Source organism: Notothenia rossii, assembly GCF_949606895.1.
Source record: "Notothenia rossii genome assembly, chromosome: 10".
NCBI classification, from domain to species: domain Eukaryota; kingdom Metazoa; phylum Chordata; class Actinopteri; order Perciformes; family Nototheniidae; genus Notothenia; species Notothenia rossii.
Window position 1 is genome coordinate 32,788,988 of NC_136908.1, and position 18,245 is coordinate 32,807,232.

Sequence of the window (18,245 nt, forward strand, 5' to 3'; positions counted from 1 at the left end):
CTAACTCACCACCTACATTTAGAGAAGGACTCTCTAATCCCACCCGAGAGAGCATGATTTCCCTTAAAGATCTTTCCCTTCTGCATAGAAGGGAGTTTAAGATTCATGGAGGGCAGATAACTGACACTTCATCAGACATTAGCTTTAACAGCTTATGTAAACAGATTGAGGAAGGCTGCAGTGCAACACACTGACGACGAGATCATTAGAGCGGTGTTACGCATAGTAAAGGGTGGAAACTTTAAAGACATGCTGACAAACAAGGAAGATCTTACAGTCACCGAGCTGAAGAGTTTCCTGCAGACCCACTTTGGCGAGAAGAGCAGCACAGCGCTCTTCCAGGAATTGATGTGTGCTAGCTAGACAGCATGAAAATGAAGCTCAACAGCAATTCCTATACCGCATGATAGGACTGAAACAAAAAATAATGTTCACCTCCAGGCAGGCAAATGCACTTATTAAGTATGATGCATCTACACTGCAGGTTGTGTTTTTGAATGCAGTCTATCAAGGCATGGGAGAGAGACATGAGGATGTCAGACGGGAGCTGAAACCACTGCTTGCTGACCCCACTGTGTCTGATGAAGCTCTGTTAAGGCAGGTTATCAAGACTACGATGGAAGAAAGTGAAAGAAAGCGCAGACTGGGACGCAGTTCCAACCGCAAGTTAACTCAAGCACACAACATACTCGCTGAACCTGAAGAGATACTCAGCAGTGTGGGAGAGACTAAAATCAAAAGTAAGGATAATGTCATCCAGAGATTGAGTGCTCAGGTTGAGGCTTTAACACAGGCAATGGAAACACTGAAACAGCTATCAACAACAACCCAGGTGCCTGAGGGGCGACATCAAACCACCCACCAGTGTTGCTCTGACAAAACCAGACCAGAGAAGAAGACCAGGAGACCGTATGGGTGCCCACAATGCATAGCTCAGGCTCAACCAAACTGTAGCCACTGCTTTTTTTCTGTGGGGAGGAGGGTCATCGTGCTGTAGGCTGCTTGAAAAGACAGAAGCAGGCGGGAAACGGGCACCGGTCAGGGCAACGGGACGACCACTGACCGACCCAAAGGACAAGTCCCACCCCCAGGAGGTTGCAGCAGCAAGACAAAGCACTGGTCATACACCTATCAACATGCAGAAAAATAACGAACAACACCAAATCAAAAAGATAGCTCCGCTAATTGGCCGAAAGTCGCTATTGAGATGTAGCATGAACGGTTACGCCATAACCGCTCTTTTAGACTCTGGGGCCAATGTGAGCATAACACAGTGCTTGGAAAGATAGATACTTACCTGGACAAGATATTAGACCCCTCAGTGAACTCATGGAGGATGATCTCTACGTGACGGCTGTCACAGGAGATGCAGTACCTTATGAAGGATGGATTGAAGTCGTAGTAAACCTGCAGGGAAACGATGATCCAGACTTATCTATTCGAGTGCCTTTCCTAGTGAGTCGAATAAAAATAGACAGACCAATAGTTGGTTTTAATGTCATCCAGGAACTCTTTAGGAGTCATGAAAGTAGACCCAAAGTTATATCTATCCTTGTCAACTTGCTTACTGGTGCTTTGGAGATTGACAGTGCTATGGCAGAAGCTATGATGAGTTTCATAAAGACTGAGCAAAAACAGGAACAACAGAATGCTGCAGTAAAGATAGGCAGGAAAGAAGTCACTATTTATCCTGGCCAGGTAGCTTATATTAAGTGCAGGGTGGGTACCAGTAGATATTAGTGAATCTGACTCACTTGTGCTTTTCGAACCCAATCCCGAAGCTACACCACTGGCACAGCTGAGTGTTGGAGAAGGACTAATGGCGATCCAACAGACAGAGAGACCTTTCGTAAAGGTGCCTGTGTCAAACCATTCCAGAAGTGCTGTGACTCTGCCCAGCTGTACTGTTCTAGGGAACATCGAAACCATTGATAGAGTGATAGAGACAGACAACCCAAGCAGCAAGGACAATCAAGGCCAGGCAAATATAGCCAGTTCTTCCACATCAAAAACCCACTTCTGCACTGTGGCACCCACCTGTGGATGTCAGCCACCTGACTGATGAGCAACAGATGAAGGTGGAACAGATGTTACACGAGGAATCGGCAGCCTCTGCTAAAGATGATGGGGACATAGGCTGCATTCCCAGCCTGCAAATGTCCATCAACTTAAAGGACAACATCCCAGTTCAGCGCACATACAGTGCAGCGCCCAAGCCCCTTTATAAAGAGGTTAAAGAGTACATCCAAGACCTGCTTGTAAAAGGGTGGATAGTTAAGTCCAAATCTCCGTACTCAGCTCCTGTAGTCTGCGTCAGGAAAAAGGATGGGTCCCTAAGGTTATGCATCGATTATAAAATGTTAAACCAAAAAAAAAAGTACCAGACCGTCACCCATTGCCTCGTATCCAGGAACTCATCGACACCCTAAAAGGCCAAAGCTGGTTCAGCATTTTAGACCAAGGCAAGGCCTACCACCAGGGCTACATTGCTGAAGGATCCAGACACATGACGGCGTTCATCACCCCTTGGGGGCTGTATGAGTGGGTGAGGATACCTTTTGGACTCTCCAACACCCCTGCTGCTTTTCAGCGCAGCATGGAGGAAATGTTGGACTCTCTGCGTGACAACTGCTATATCCCTTACCTCGATGACATCCTGTGCTACTCCGACTCTTTCACAAACCATGTTGAGGGAGTACGTCAAGTCCTGAGAGTCTTGCAGTCCCATGGTGTCAAGCTTCGACCAACAAAGTGTGAGCTGTTCCAGAAAGAGGTCAGGTATGTTGGGAGGCTGGTCTCTGCAGACAGTGTCAGGATTGACCCAAAATACATTGATGCCATCATGTCCCTGAAAGAGAAGAGGCCAAGCACAGTTGGAGAAGTGCGGAAGTTACTGGGTTTATTAAGCTACTATAGAGCCTATATTCAAAACTTCTCAAGCATTGCAAAACCAGTTTATGATCTGTTCAAAATTAAAAAGGAAACTCTACCGTGACACAGGGGAAACATAAGGTTGGAAAAGGAGCTCAGCTGCCCTCAAGGACACCTGTCCTGTGGACTGATGATCACCAAAGGATCCTTGAACAGCTGATTGACACGCTTTCTAACCCACCTGTGTTGGCCTATCCGGATTTCGAAATGCCATTTTTGCTTCACACTGACGCCTCTCAGCAGGGACTCGGCGCTGTGTTGTATCAACGACAGGATGGACAATTGAGTCATCGCCTATGGTTCAAGAACTCTGTCTCCCGCTGAGAAGAATTACAACATGCACTCAGGGAAACTGGAGTTTCTTGCTCTTAAGTGGGCGATATGTGTGAAATGTAGGGATTACCTGTTCTATGCACCCCATTTCACAGTATACACAGACAATAATCCCCTCACATACATGATGAGTACGGCCAAGCTGAATGCTGTGGGCCACCGATGGGTAGGTGAGCTAGCAGACTTTAGGTTTGATGTCAAATACAGGCCAGGAAGAGTGAACATAGACGCAGACACGCTCTCTCGTCTCCCTCTGGACATTGACACCTACGTCAGAGTGTACTGAGAACTCACAAGAGAAACCATCAAAACCACATGGGATGGTTGTGAGTCTCCAAAGAGGCAGGATGTTGCTTATGTTGCTGCATTGGACCTGGCTTCATGCTCAAAGTCACCTGTGAATGTGTCACCCCTTACCATTGACCACAGTGCGCTCGTCAATGCCCAAAGGAAGGACCATGCAATCGGTGAACTTATCAAACTTAAAGGGGCCAAGGCAGTATAGACCAATGAGGACAGGAAGAGAGCCAGTGGTACACTCAGAAAGCTCATGCACAAGTGGGGAAAACTGCACATGGAAAATCAACTGTTGTACCGGACAGCCAGTCAGTGGCAGCAGCTCGTCTTACCATCACAATACCACCCCCTGGTACTAAAGCATCTCCATGACGACATGGGACATGTTGGGGCTGAAAGGGTCATCCACCTGGCTCGAGACCGTTTCTACTGGCCTTTCATGAAAAAGGACATTGAAACCTATGTAACCAGAAAGTGCCCCTGTATCAGACAAAAGAAACCTGTGACACACGTCAGAGCACCAATGGGCAGCATCACTTCATCTGCACCGCTTGTGTCTATAGACTATATGCACCTGGAAACTAGCAAAGGGGGCTATGAGTACATTTTAGTAGTTATTGACCATTTTACCAGATTTGCTCAAGTCTATGCAACAAAAAATAAATCTGGCAGAACAGCTGCTGAAAAAATCTATAATGACTCCATTCCAAGATTCGGCTACCCGGCCAGGTTACACCACGACCAAGGCAGAGAGTTCGAAAATGACCTGTTCAAGACCCTGAGGCATCTGGCTGGAGTTGCTCATTCGAGGACAACGCCATACCACCCCCAAGGAAACCCAGCTGAGAGGTTCAATAGAACACTGCTCCAGATGTTGAGGACCCTGGGAGAAAAAGAAAAGAGCAACTGGAAAGACCACTTATCCCTGGTGGTACATGCATACAACTGCACCAGGCATGAGGCAACAGGCTTCTCACCCCACTACCTCATGTTTGGACGGCACCCTTGTCTCCCAGTAGATTTAATGTTTGGTCTGTCAGCCAAAGGTCAGACTGAAACAACACAGGGCTATGCTAAGAAATGGGCTCTGAGAATGAAAGAGGCTTACCGGATTACATCTGAAAACAGTCAACACTCCAGTGCAAGAAAAAAGAAGTACTACGACTGTCACATCAAGGGAGTTGTGCTCCAACCTGGTGATAGAGTCCTAGTCCGCAACATGAGTGAGAGAGGTGGACCTGGAAAATTGAGGTCCTACTGGGAACAAACTGTGTATGTCGTCAAAAAACAAGTTGGTGAAATTCCTGTGTACAAAGTGTGCCCTGATACAGGTGGTGATAAGATCCGTACCCTCCATCGAAATCTCCTACACGTTGTCAATGACTTACCTGTAAACTTGCCTGAACCAGCAGGAAATCCGCTACCACCTAGAGGGAAGAGCAAGAGTCATCATGTTGAGAAACAACGACAGAGAGAGACATCACAAAGCAGTGACTCAGAAAGCTCTGATGATGAGGCACCTAAAGTACGATACTGGCTAAGAGTATCCCCACAAGCTGGACTTCACTCACAGAATATTGAAAATAGGTCTGGATCTCAGCAAAACACAGACGGTCCGAAAAGGGTACCTGCACCACATGGATATAGAGTGCCATCGAGATATCATACACCAGAACAACATGAGGTTGTTACACCTGAGAGAGAACAACCAGAAGAACGGACTGATGAGGAAGACCTGCCTGTGGATTCTGAAGCACCGGAAGAGCATGAGTACAAGTACCCTATGGCTATGACCGACCTGTGACACCTCAGGATGAGCCAGTGAGGAAATCCACACGGGACAGGAGATCTCCTCAAACGCTGACATATGACTCCCTTGGTCAGCCATCCTCCAGATCATGTGGGCCTACAGACCCAGCGGGACTCTATACTGTACAAGCCCTGCCATTCTGGGGAATGCAGCCCGTTCCTATGCCACATTGCACTACACACCAGACACTGCCTTACACTACACACCAGACACTGCCTTACACTGTAATGCTACCATACATGCATATTGAGAAGGAAAGACTGTTACAACCACTCTCATTAATATTGTATTCACCTGTACATTTAAAGAAGTGCCCTTGTGAGAGTGTGTATAAGTGTTTTCAAGTTCAAAGAGAAGGGGCATAAGTTAAGAGGTTGATGGTTAAGGTCGGGAGCCATTTTTCTTTGTCGGGGAGTGTGTGACCCACACAAAGTGTGTGATCACAATGTTATGTTTATATTTAATATCATTTTAGAAACCTGTTTAACTGCCGTAAAGGGGGTTTGTTGTGATTTGCGCCTGCCGTAAACGGACTGATGTGGAGACGGTGCTGCCGTTGGCTTGCCATTCTGGCAAGACCCGCCAAACGAGCAGCTAAGGATTTTGTTGTTCATCATCTCTCCTGTTTTGCAGGTCAGTTTTGTATACATATTGTCACAAGTGTTATAAATATCCACGGTAGTGTTATGTCACAATGTCCTAGTTTGTGAAGTGGTGTTTGGACGTTGTTTATAGTCTTCAAATCTGCGTAGGAGACTGTCTCGTGGTTGCTGTGTGTGCGTGTGTGTTATGGCGGTCGCTATTTTAATTTGGCATAAGCTCTTTGAGCAAAGTGAATGCAAGTACATGTAATTGTTTACAGCTCCTGTACATTTTGTACTTACATATTTCTGGGTTTATATCCTAAGTATTTTGTGTGTGTGTGTTTTGTATTATCTGTATGTGTTCTATGGTCAGAGTTAATACATAAATGCTTGCAAACCACGCCCCGTTAGACTCTGAATTATTTTTGTTAGGCAGCCATTTTTTTTACTCGCTACAAAACCACATCCACACCTGAGCGAGTAGTTTTTTTGTACTTTAAAGCAGTTATGACCACACGTACTACAACACCGGTGGAATGATGAGGAAGTGTCGGCGCTTCTGGCAATTTACTCTGAAGACGGGATGCAGCAGCTTCTACAGAAAGCAGTTCCCAACTCCAAATGTTTTGAGCGATGTTCGCAAAAGCTACTTGAGCGGCGTGATGCCGTTATTGTTATGTCTTGACTGTGCAATTAAACAAAAAAACTGGCGAAGCTTTTATTTATTGTGTCCCACCCCAAATTTGCAGAATAGAAGAATGTGAGAGCAGACAGGTGTCGGTGGTTGAATTTATCTACAATGTTGCAACCTTGTGCAGCAATCGCAGGGGCAGAAACACAAGTAATTTATCATGTCATTTGTTTTAGATAAATAAGGGAAAAACACCAAACAACAGTTAATGTCCTTTTCCAAAATCAGCCTGAGGGGGTAATATATAATAAATACATATAGATCAAGTCCATTGTTATAATGGGGTATTTTATTTGTAAATGACCCTTATAACCCAGCCTCATGGTGCAAATGATTCTTTGCTTGGACATTTTGTTGGTTTGAGTCATTTGAGCTCAGATTCTAGTAGGGACATAAACAGGGTATATGCAGGAATCTTGAAGTCAAATTTAATACCTTTTAAGACCTTTTTTAAGACCCTTTCCATACATTTTAAGACCTCATCGCAACTTTGAGTTCTAACCGGTTACATTGGCGACACACTTTACCTAACATTTACTATTTTGATTGTAAGATAGCAAAACTAAACCGAGTGCAGACAGACTACTGAAGCCTCCTTTCCACATGAACTTCAACCTCTCTGTGAAGGTCAGGTTTAATGCAGTATGCTGCTTTTTTGCTTCTGTAGACTCTGTGCTCTTTCATTCCAGTAAAACTCCTCAGAAACCATTAGAAACCAGTATTTGACCAATAAACAAAACAATTGACAAAACTTTGAACTATGAAATATGTTCAACTTTGGTGAGCTTCAGCGGGGTAATGCCATATAGGAGCTCCCTCACAAATACCCAGGGGTTAAATTGGGCTGGGGCTCTCCGGGGCTAAGCCCTGGCACATAGGACGATGCTCTGACGTCATCACCCTCACACATTTGTCATATGTTTACAAAAAAGGATATATATGTTAAGACTTTTCTCGTTCTTAATATAGACTATATTTAGGGTCTATATGTTGACTTTACTTTAAAATAGCAGATCTCTGTGACCGGATATAGTTTGGCTTAGACCCCGGCCCCAAGAGGACGCATACGGTAAAACGCATACGCAAGCGCCAAAAAGGCTTCCGTTCACACGCATTCGATTAATTAACGTGTCCGTTCATACTAGACCGCTGGAAATGCTGGAAACGATGTAGTACATATGTCAGGCCTGTAAGTGGTGCTGCTGCCGCCCGAAATACACCAAAAGCAGCGAAGAAGACCCCGGAGCATGGTTGCCATGGTTGCCCTTCTGTTTATTCTCCGCGGTGGACGGCGTGTTCTCCTGCTGTATCTCTCAGGTAGTCCACCAGCAGATGAAAAACACCCACCTCACCGCCTCTTCCAAGGAACGAGGGAACCGTGCGGCAGAGTTTCCATACAATTTTTTTTCCCCGGTCAACATGTCCGTTAAAGTTGAAATCTTCCGTACAAAATTTGAAAAGTGCCGGTCAGAGGTCTTCTTTGTTATTTATTGAGCTTTAAAACAAATTCATAACGACTCTGTTCTCTGTATAATAATATAATAATATTTAATAAACGGTGACTGCCTCTCTTTTCCTCCCCCTCTTCTGACAGCCCAGCAGCAGCAGGAGACGTTGGGAGAGGGAGGCGGGCTATTTCATCGTTATCAGAAGATGATCATATAGGGCTTACACACGGAGCCTTTGGACCCCCAGAGCGTTGCGTATGCCGGTCTACGCAACTTGGGACCCGTTACCGTAGCCGTTTAGTTTCCCCCCCCCCCCACACAGAGCGGAGCAAGGCAACGAAACTTAAAATAATAAGCAGCATTTTACGGCGCGCTATGCATGGGGCCGCCTTGGGGGGGTTCCCGACATGTCGTTTCAGTAAATTAAAGGGTGTTTCATGTTGTCGTTGCTGTGAACCTTCTTAATACCTTGGAAAATGCCGTTTAATACTTTTTAATAGCCTTAATTTTCGCTAAATTGATTTATCAACTTTTAATACTTTTTAAGACCCCGCGGACACCCTGATAAAGTAACACGTATCTTAGGAAGATATGAACTTCATCTTGGTGAAGTTGATGCTGAATTCACTATTTAGTAGATAATCATGTGACACTTTATGTTTGCACTACGGTCTGTCTGCTGAGCCTACCTACCTACCTATATATATATATCTCGTACAGCGGGTGGGCTTTATACCCCATCCCCTGCGTAGTTCTTCTTCTCTCATCTTTCTTTGTACTCGCCGTGAAGTGGTTTTGCTGCCTGCCAGTAAACCCAGAGAAGAAGAAGACGAAGTGACGTCAGTGTAATCTTGCCTCAGGGAAAGTACTGCAGTGTGAATGCGATTGGCACTAGAGTGCCGGCACTAAAGTACGGCAAGTCCTGCGGTGTGAAAGCGGCTAATACTACACCATGATTACAAATGGTGAAATACAATGTAAAACTACCAAAAAATACCAGCTCACTAAAACACAACCGCTCAACTCAATGCAACTACTAACTATACCCGCGGTCAGAGAGCGGAGATGTTTACCCTTTGTTATGTAATATGACACATGACCTTAAAAAAAGCCGTTTTTAAGAGCAGAACTCAAAATTGCTCCTTTCCCTCTGAATTCCAGCCCTTATGTCTCGTAAAACATATCAAATCCTACATTCACTTTTTTTTTTTATTGTAATTTTCAAGCAAGTTTAAGCATAAATGTAGGAAAAAAAAAACCTGCAAGATGCTCTTTAAGCTTTAGAGCTAATTATCTCGTCACACAGTGCTCTAAGGTGAGTAACTTGCATTTCTAGCAAGACCAGAGACTGTCCTGAACATTTTGATATGTAACACATGTGGTGCCACGACGCTGAAGTTGGCTTCAGAGCATCCGATTCGGCCGTTAAGGGGAAAGTTAAGGGACATTTAATTTACAGCGCTGAGCGAACAATCCTCCGTGTTTGAACCTCTTAAATTGCTGCATAGCCGATTTATTTGGACTGGATTATCCCAGAGAGTCTAAAGATTATTTATAACCCAGTTTGAGATTTGTGAAACCTTTATTCTATTTGTGAAAATACAAAAAAGGGAGATTTCAGTGCTTTTTTCGCATCCTAACCACATTAGACCAGGTCCTGATCTAAAACCACTAGACCTAGACTCATCAAATCTGGACTGGATTATCCCAGAGAGTCTAAAGATTCCTTATAACACAGTTTCAGATTTGTGAAACCTTTATTTTATTTGTGAAAATACAAACAATGGAGATTTTGCAGCTTTTCTTTTTAATCTAGACCACTAGCCAGGTCCTGATCTAAAACCACTAGACCTACACTCATCAAATCTGGACTGGATTATCCCAGAGGGTCTAAACATTCTTTATAACACAGTTTCAGATTTGTGAAACCTTTATTCTATAAAACCTTATACCTTAAAACCTTATCTTAATTCCAAGGGCGGCGGTCAGTGCAGATGACAGTAATACCCCTCTGTGCTGCTCACATGCTGAAGTTGATCAGTATGAAGTTGTCCATGGTTCAGTGCAGAAAGGAGACAAAACTATTTTTGTTGTACTGTGTTGCCCTCCTTCAAAATGCTACTGTATTTGGCCAGGTATTGTCAATTTCAAGGTGTATGGTACATGTTTTTTCATCAAAGACTGAAACTAATGGGTGCAAGAAACATCTCTCAGCACTGCAGGAGGCCATACGGACACAGAAGTCAGAAGACCACACACCTGATTTTGAAGACATGCACAGATCTCTCACAAAATCATCCCCTTTCTTTGCTCCTATCAAAGAGGTGGTCACACAAGCACAGGAGGAAGCAGGGAAGGAGGATGACGCAAACGGAGCTTTGGACAGGTCTGATGCTTAAAGATCTTGGCAAAACCTGTGACAGTAATGCTGTTGTAGCGAACTGGTTCCGCACAACAACAAAAGTGATCCTTTCATCAAAATTGCACAGAAGAGCAGGAGACTTTCTCCAGCTACAGCAAGAGTTTTTGGTTGGAAGACGCAAGGGCGTTGCAATAATGAAAAAACAGGTGCATCCTTCAAAAACATACGCTGAAGACAAAAGACAATCCGAGGGACCAGAGACACTTCCTCTGTCACAAGAGGAGACATGGAGGAAGCGAAGTAAAACGCAGAAAAGAAAGTCGAAGTACTTCAGCCACCCTACTCCAACTGCTCAGAGAAAAAAGTATAAACTGTCTGAAACAGATGCAAGGGAAAAGCAAAAGGGATGCTGTCCACATTGGGGAGAGGGAACAATTGGACAGCAAACTGTGTCAATGACAAACACTTGCACAGTGGACAACCTCCTGTACACCCTGCATCTCGCAATAAAAAGGAGACATTACATTACATTTAGCTGACACTTTTATCCAAAGCGACTTACAATAAGTACATTCGACCCGGAAGATACAACCTTGAAGAAAACAGAATCATATAAGTACATCAGGTTTCATAGAGCTAAAACATTTCAAGTGCTACTCAACTGGCTTTAGATAAGCCAGTCCTTTGTTAGTATATAAGTGCTTTGTTAGTAATTCTATCGCTCGAAGTGGAGTCAAAAGAGATGAGTTTTCAGTATGCGCCGGAAGATGTGTAAGCTTTCTGCTGTCCTGATTTCAATGGGGAGCTCATTCCACCATTTTGGAGCCAGGATAGCAAACCCACGTGTTTTTGCAGATGGGAACTTGGGTCCCCCTCGCAGTGCGGGTGCAGCGAGCTGTTTGGCTGATGCAGAGCGGAGTGCACGTGCTGGGGTGTACGGTTTAACCATGTCCTTGATGTAGGAAGGGCCAGATCCATTCGCAGTATGGTACGCAAGTACCAGTGTCTTGAAGTGGATTCTAGCAGTTACTGGAAGCCAGTGAAGGGAGCGGAGGAGCGGCGTGGTGTGGGAAAACTTTGGAAAGTTGAAGACCAGACGAGCCGCTGCATTCTGGATGAGCTGCAGAGGTCGGATGGCACATGCAGGTAGACCAGCCAGGAGGGAGTTGCAGTAGTCTAGGCGTGAGATGACGAGAGCCTGGACCAGAACCTGCGCTGTTTTCTGGGTCAGCTGGGGACTTATCCTCCTGATGTTGTAAAGAGTGTATCTGCAGCAGCGGGTTGTAGCAGCAATGTTTGCAGTGAAGGACAGTTTGTTATCTAGGGTCACACCTAGGCCTGTCGCGATAATCGATAAATTGACTTATCGTACGATGAATAAAAATGGACTCGATAACTTTTCTGAGCTCGATAAATTGCAGTTTACATAAAGATGTGACCAGCATTTTAGCCTGGAGCGCTGTGGCTGCCAGGCGCGCTGTGAGGGGCGGGGCTGACACACAGCCAGGTCATGACACTCCGCGTGCACGTGCAGCAGCCAAATTAATAATATAGCGACAAGCGGGAGACAACGTGTGACTTACTCGCGGGGAATTTAAAGTGAAATGGAATTGGTTACAAAACCTAACGACACATCTCGATTCTCCGGTGTGGCAGTACTTTGGATTCAAACCAAATCAATGTGGCGAACCTACGGACTTGAATGAGCCGGGCGGTGTGTCGCATTGGTTTAAAAAAGGTAGCGACAAAAGCAGGCAATACCACGCATTTTAAACCACCTAAAACACAATCACCTCATTCCGTTTTTCCATCTGGGAGCAAACACGGCAGCTGGAGATGGAGAGCCCCCGCCCAACAATGCAAACATGTTGGTGTTCCTTGCTCGAAAACTTAGAGAAACAGATTTGGATATGGCCTGTTGAGGCATCTGGGTCTTTGACAGTGGACTGTACACTTGACTGTTGTTTTAAGGAGTTTTTTTTTGCTTGTGAGATAATGTGTGCTCATATTTATTTATATATATATATATATATATATATATATATATATATATATATATATATATATATATTTATATATATATGAGAGAGAGAGAGCTCTGTTTTCCAGCCTGACTATTTAATTTATTGTTTTGGTTGTGTGTGATTTAATTAATTTATTGTAATTTAATTAATTTGTTTTATTTCATTTCATTTGCAATGTTGAATGTTCAATAAAAAGTTATGTTTGAAAGGATGTAATTTAATTATTATTATATATTATCATTATGTCTAAAATGGTCTTAAAACGGTGCCGACAATTTTATCGTTTATCGCAATAATTTCCAGAAAAATGTATCGTCCAACACAATTAATTATCGTGACAGGCCTAGTCACACCCAGATTCCTTGCAGTCTGAGTCGGGGAAACAACAGAGGTGCCGATGTTGATTGTTAGGTCAAGAGTGGGACAATCTTTTCCCGGAAGGAAAAGCAGTTCAGTCTTGTCAAGGTTGAGTTTGAGGTGATGAGAAGACATCCACTGAGAGATGTCTGCTAGACAAGCAGAGATGCGTGCGACGACCTGGGTCTCTGAGCGGGGAAAGGACAGAATTAGTTGGGTGTTGTCAGCGTAGGAGTGGTATGAAAAACCATGCGGGCTAATGACAGATCCGAGCGAGTTTGTGTACAAGGAGAAGAGGAGGGGACCAAGAACGGAGCCCTGAGGGACCCCTGTAGTTAATTGACAAGGGTCGGACTCGGACCCTCTCCAAGTTACCCTGTATGTGCGGTCTTTGAGGTATGAGGTGAGGAGGGAAAGTGCAGTGCCTGAAACTCCAATTTCTTGGAGAGTGTGAAGGAGGATCTGATGATTCACTGTATTGAATGCAGCAGACAGGTCCAGAAGGATGATGACAGAGGAGAGGGAGGCTGCTTTAGCCGTGTGCAGTTCCTCAGTGACAGCAAGGAGGGCAGTTTCTGTAGAGTGACCTGCCTTGAAACCAGACTGGTGCGGATCCAGAAGGTTGTTCTGATGGAGATAACAGGAGAGTTGTTTAAAGACAGCGCGTTCAAGTGTTTTAGACAGGAACGGGAGGCGAGAGACAGGCCTGTAGTTTATAACATCAGACGGGTTGAGAGTGGGTTTCTTTAGGAAAGGGTTTACCCTTGCCTCCTTGAAACTGTTTGGAAAATGACCAGAAGTTAGAGAAGTGTTGATGAAATGGGTGAGAAACGGTAGAATATCAGGAGCGATAGTCTGAAGGAGGTTTGAGGGGATAGGGTCCAGAGGACAGCTGGTAGGACGGGCAGAGGGAATGAGGGTAAGAACCTCACTTGGAGAGAGAGGGGTAAAGGAGGTTAGTGTGTGGGTGAAAGGAGGGTCTGGTGACCCAGCGGTGAGTAAAGGTGAGTCAGAAAAAGAAGAGCGAATATCATCAACCTTTTTTTCAAAGTAGTTAACATAGTCGCTTGACAGAAGGGAGGAGGGGGAAGGGGCTTTGGGGGGTTCCAAGAGGGTGGAAAAGATTGAAAATAGTTTTTTGGGATTGGAATAGGAAGATTGGATCTTATCTTGAAATAAAGTGCTTTTTGCCTGAGAGATCGAAGCAGAGAAAGAGGAGAGGAGAGGCTGATAGGTTAGGAGGCCGTCATGGCGTTTGGATTTCCACCATTTTCGCTCTGCTGCCCGAAGGATGATTCTTTTAGCACGCAGTGTGTCATTTAGCCAGGGAGCCGGAGGGTACTGACAAGCCTGCCGAGATGTGAGAGGACAGAGAGAGTCCAGAGAGAGTAGAGAGGAGAGTTTCTGCAGCAGAGTTTGGAGGCAGGAGTTGGAACGAGTCAGAGGAAGGGACGGCTTAGAGCACCGATGAGGCAAAGGTAGAGGGGGAGAGGGAACGAAGGTTACGGCGGACAGGTGCAGGATGAGAAGAGATTAGTTTGTTATGTTTGGAAAGGGGTAGAGAGAATGAAATGAAGAATTGATCGGATGTGTGGAGCGGGTTTACAGAGAGGTTAGAAGTAGTGCAGTTCCTCGAGAATATGAGATCAAGGACATTGCCAGCGTTATGAGTCGGTGGGGATGGAGACAGTGAAAAAGCAAAAGGTGGTTAACAGAGATGTTAGTTTGTCTATCTTCCCTGTCTGGAGGTTGAAGGTATCGTGGTTTTAGATCAGGACCTGGTCTAATGTGGTCTAGATTTTTTTTAAAAGCATCAAAATCTCCCTTTTTGTATTTTCACAAATAGAATAAAGGTTTCACAATTCTGAAACGGTGTTATAAAGAATCTTTAGACCCTCTGGGATAATCCAGTCCAGATTTGATGAGTCTAGGTCAAGTGGTTTTAGATCAGGACCTGGTCTAATGTGGTCAGGATGTGAAAAAAGCACTGAAATCTCCCTTGTTTGTATTTTCACAAATAGAATAAAGGTTTCACAAATCTGAAACTGTGTTATAAAGAATCTTTAGACTCTCTGGGATAATCCAGTCCAGAATTGATGAGTCTAGGTATAGTGGTTTTAGATCAGGACCTGGTCTAATGTGGTCTAGATTTTTAAAAAAGCTGCAAAATCTCCATTGTTTGTATTTTCACAAATAGAATAAAGGTTTCACAAATCTGAAACGGTGTTATAAAGAATCTTTAGACTCTCTGGGATAATCCAGTCCAGATTTGATGAGTCTAGGTCTAGTGGTTTTAGATCAGGACCTGGTCTAATGTGGTCAGGATGCGAAAAAAGCACTGAAATCTCTCTTGTTTGTATTTTTACAAATAGAATAAAGGTTTCACAAATCTCAAACTGGGTTATAAATAATCTTTAGACTCTCTGGGATAATCCAGTCCAAATAAATCGGCTAGGCAGCGATTTAAGAGGTTAAAACACGGAGGATTGTTCGCTCAGCACTGTAAATTAAATGTCCCTTAACTTTCCCCTTAAGGCCCAGATACACCGGCCAGTCACCTGAGAAGTCGCCGACACCGACCGTTGCGTCGCCGGACTCTCCTGCGTATTTGCCGACTTCGCGCACTGGAACACACCGCAAATCCGAGTCGAGCACGTATGAACTGCGTATGCGTGAGTGGCAATAACTCTCCTTACCAGCAGGCGGCGGTAGTGTGTATTCATCATTCAAAAGAGGCAACAACCGGAACAACCAGAAGACAGAGAAGAAGAACAGACTGTGATATAAACAAACAACAAATAGCGTTTTTCTTTCCATTTTCACTCTCGTCCATTGAAAACATGAACGAACAGGAGCTCTATAAACCGATGAGGTGAAATAGCCATCCGTGTGTGTTCCATATTCCATTTTAAATCATTTGTTTACCTCCCTCACTTCCGTTAACGCTTCTCATGCACTGATTCGCTAGCTGAACAGCCAATCAGTATTATCCCTTTGTCCGACTTTCGGTGGTGTTCCCGACGCCGATTCGGCAAGAAAAGGCACCAGGTCGGCAGAAAAGACCCGACGGTGCGGCGCACACCACTCCGAATAGGGCGAGCCCACGCTCATGTTCGGTCCGACTCCCATTTACTGCCGATTTCGGGCCGGTGTATCTGGGCCTTTAACTGCCAAATCGGATGCTCTGAATCAGAAGCCAACTTCAGCGTCGTTGTGTTGCCATGTTATAACTAATACATTTAAAAGTTGATTTAAGGGGCCATCTCAAAATCTAGAAAATACCCTTAGACTCCAGAGGGTTACACATAATAATGTACAACGTCTACTAGCTCTTTATAAATGAATTTGGGTTCATGTTGGTCTGTTCTTTAAACTCAGATAGTGATCCCCTTTAGCAGTGGCGGCTGGTGGAAAATATCTTTGGTGGGGCTATGGAAATGGTGACAAAAACATACTAGGGCATTTAAAATCAGGAGACTAAATACGAACTGTGTGTGTGTGTGCGTGTGCGTGTGTGTGTGTCATACTTGCCAACCCTCCCGATTTCCGCGGGAGACTCCCGATTTCTGACAAAATCAGATTTAATCACGACTGTTTCTACTCTGACTTTAATACAGCTACACCATTGTTTGGTTTCCATGGTAGCGCGTCTCTTTAGCAGCGCGCGCAACTCAAAGTCTGACAGGGTGAGGAAGATGAAAACTGAACAAGAATCGACAACTCGACCCTCTGATCACTCCTTTCCTGTAAAATACAGGTCCAGCCCACACATACGCTCCATGGTGCCACAGGCATTGCCCTTACAACTACAATAAGCATGCAAATGTTAATCTACAGCTCCGGCGATCCACTAGCACCGGAGCCTACACCTGCAGACGCAGCCATCCCCTACTGTAGCGTCACCTTGGATACGAGTCTAAACAACTCACAGACACACAGGCCAGGGCGCTGAAAGGGCGCCCTTTGAGCATCAGATCTGACGACGCTGATTGGCTGAAATTATGTTTCGGCGGCATAGTTTACAGATAGCAACAGTCAGCTTGTTGGCTGCAGCTGCTCTGGCTGAGGGCTCTTTTCTACCGCCCGGACGAGAGAGGGTAATGATACACGCTGCGGCCAGGCAGGAAACATGTGACCTATCAGTAACTTTAGACATCGTAAAACAATTTTAAACGAGATTTTATTGTAGATTATACATTTTACTGATACCAACTATATAATATTTACCTTGTTCTTTAAAAATAAAAATAAAAAATATATACTTTTTGGAAATATTTTTTTTAATTTATTTTTCATTTTTAATGACAATCAAACATGTGGGAAGAGGGGGGGCGGCGCCCCTAGCGCCCCTATGGGCCGGTCGCCACTGCCCTTTAGCTAAAGCTGTGTATGGAGAATGTAGCTAACGTTAGCTCAGCACGGACAGCAGTAGCCGTCAACATTTTTCCATCACAAGCTAGCTGCCAACGGGATGTGTGGAGGGTTTAGCTAACGTAAATTAGCACGGATATCATTGGTAGTAAACATGCTTCTGGTATGAGCTAGCTGCTAACAGGCTGTATGTGGAAGGAGAAGCTATCTCATTATAGGCTGTGTTTGGAGGGTGTAGCTAATGTTATCTTACCACAGATAGAATAGGCTATGTAATATGGTTCAAGCCGGACATAGCTGCTAACAGGCTGTGTGTGGGGGGATTATACTAACGTTAGCTTAGCACGGAGGGCATTATCACTTGACATGTTTCCAACAGGAGACAGAAACTTACTTGCTTCTGTCTGCAGATGTACTTCAGGTCTTGAAACCAACTCGCAGAGTTTCCGGTGTCGGAGGTCCATCTCGTCTTCATACTCGGTTATTGTTCTTTCAAAGTGCTCAAATATGTCCTCGACAGCCGCAGTGAGCCGCTGGTTGATATACTGCTTTAGACTCTGAAGTCTGGACATCTTTCACACGCAGAGGAATAATGTCGCTTCTTCTTCTGCTGTTATTCAATGTGTTAAGCTTTTACTTGACTGTGGCTGCATCTCACCTCTCTTAAATACAATCCTTCCGTCCCTCACTAGAGAAGGGTCCAGCTGCAGCCGCAGCCAGTCGGTTGAGGGTTGAACCTGTAGGAAGCTGTACTTCCAAATATGGTCAGAAGAGAGCGCGCCCAAGACGTGATACTTCTTCTTCTTTCGTGTTTATTGGCGGTTGGCAAACCAATTTATAGGTAAATTACCGCCACCAACTGGACTGGAGTGTGGACAAGAGACTAAGCAGAAAACAATAAACAAAAGAAACAAAACTAAACAAAGAACCAAAACTCTGGATTATTTTAAATGTATCAATTTCTTTTAGAAATTTTATAATCTTACAATATATATTGCCTGATGTTTTCCCTAACAGCCCTGATAGTGACAAGTCAT

The 18,245-nt window shown here is 44.5% G+C and overlaps 1 protein-coding gene across 1 annotated transcript in view; it reads right to left on the reverse strand.

Moving 5' to 3' along the window:
- Positions 1–17,965, reverse strand: part of LOC307023303 (uncharacterized protein) — a 31,765-nt gene extending 13,800 nt beyond the window's left edge. The window contains exon 1 of the mRNA XM_079656490.1: positions 17,603–17,965. Within this exon, the coding sequence (XP_079512616.1) occupies positions 17,603–17,780 (178 nt within the window). The 5' untranslated portion in view covers positions 17,781–17,965. The remainder of the gene's footprint in view (positions 1–17,602) is intronic.
- Positions 17,966–18,245: the final 280 nt, after the last annotated feature.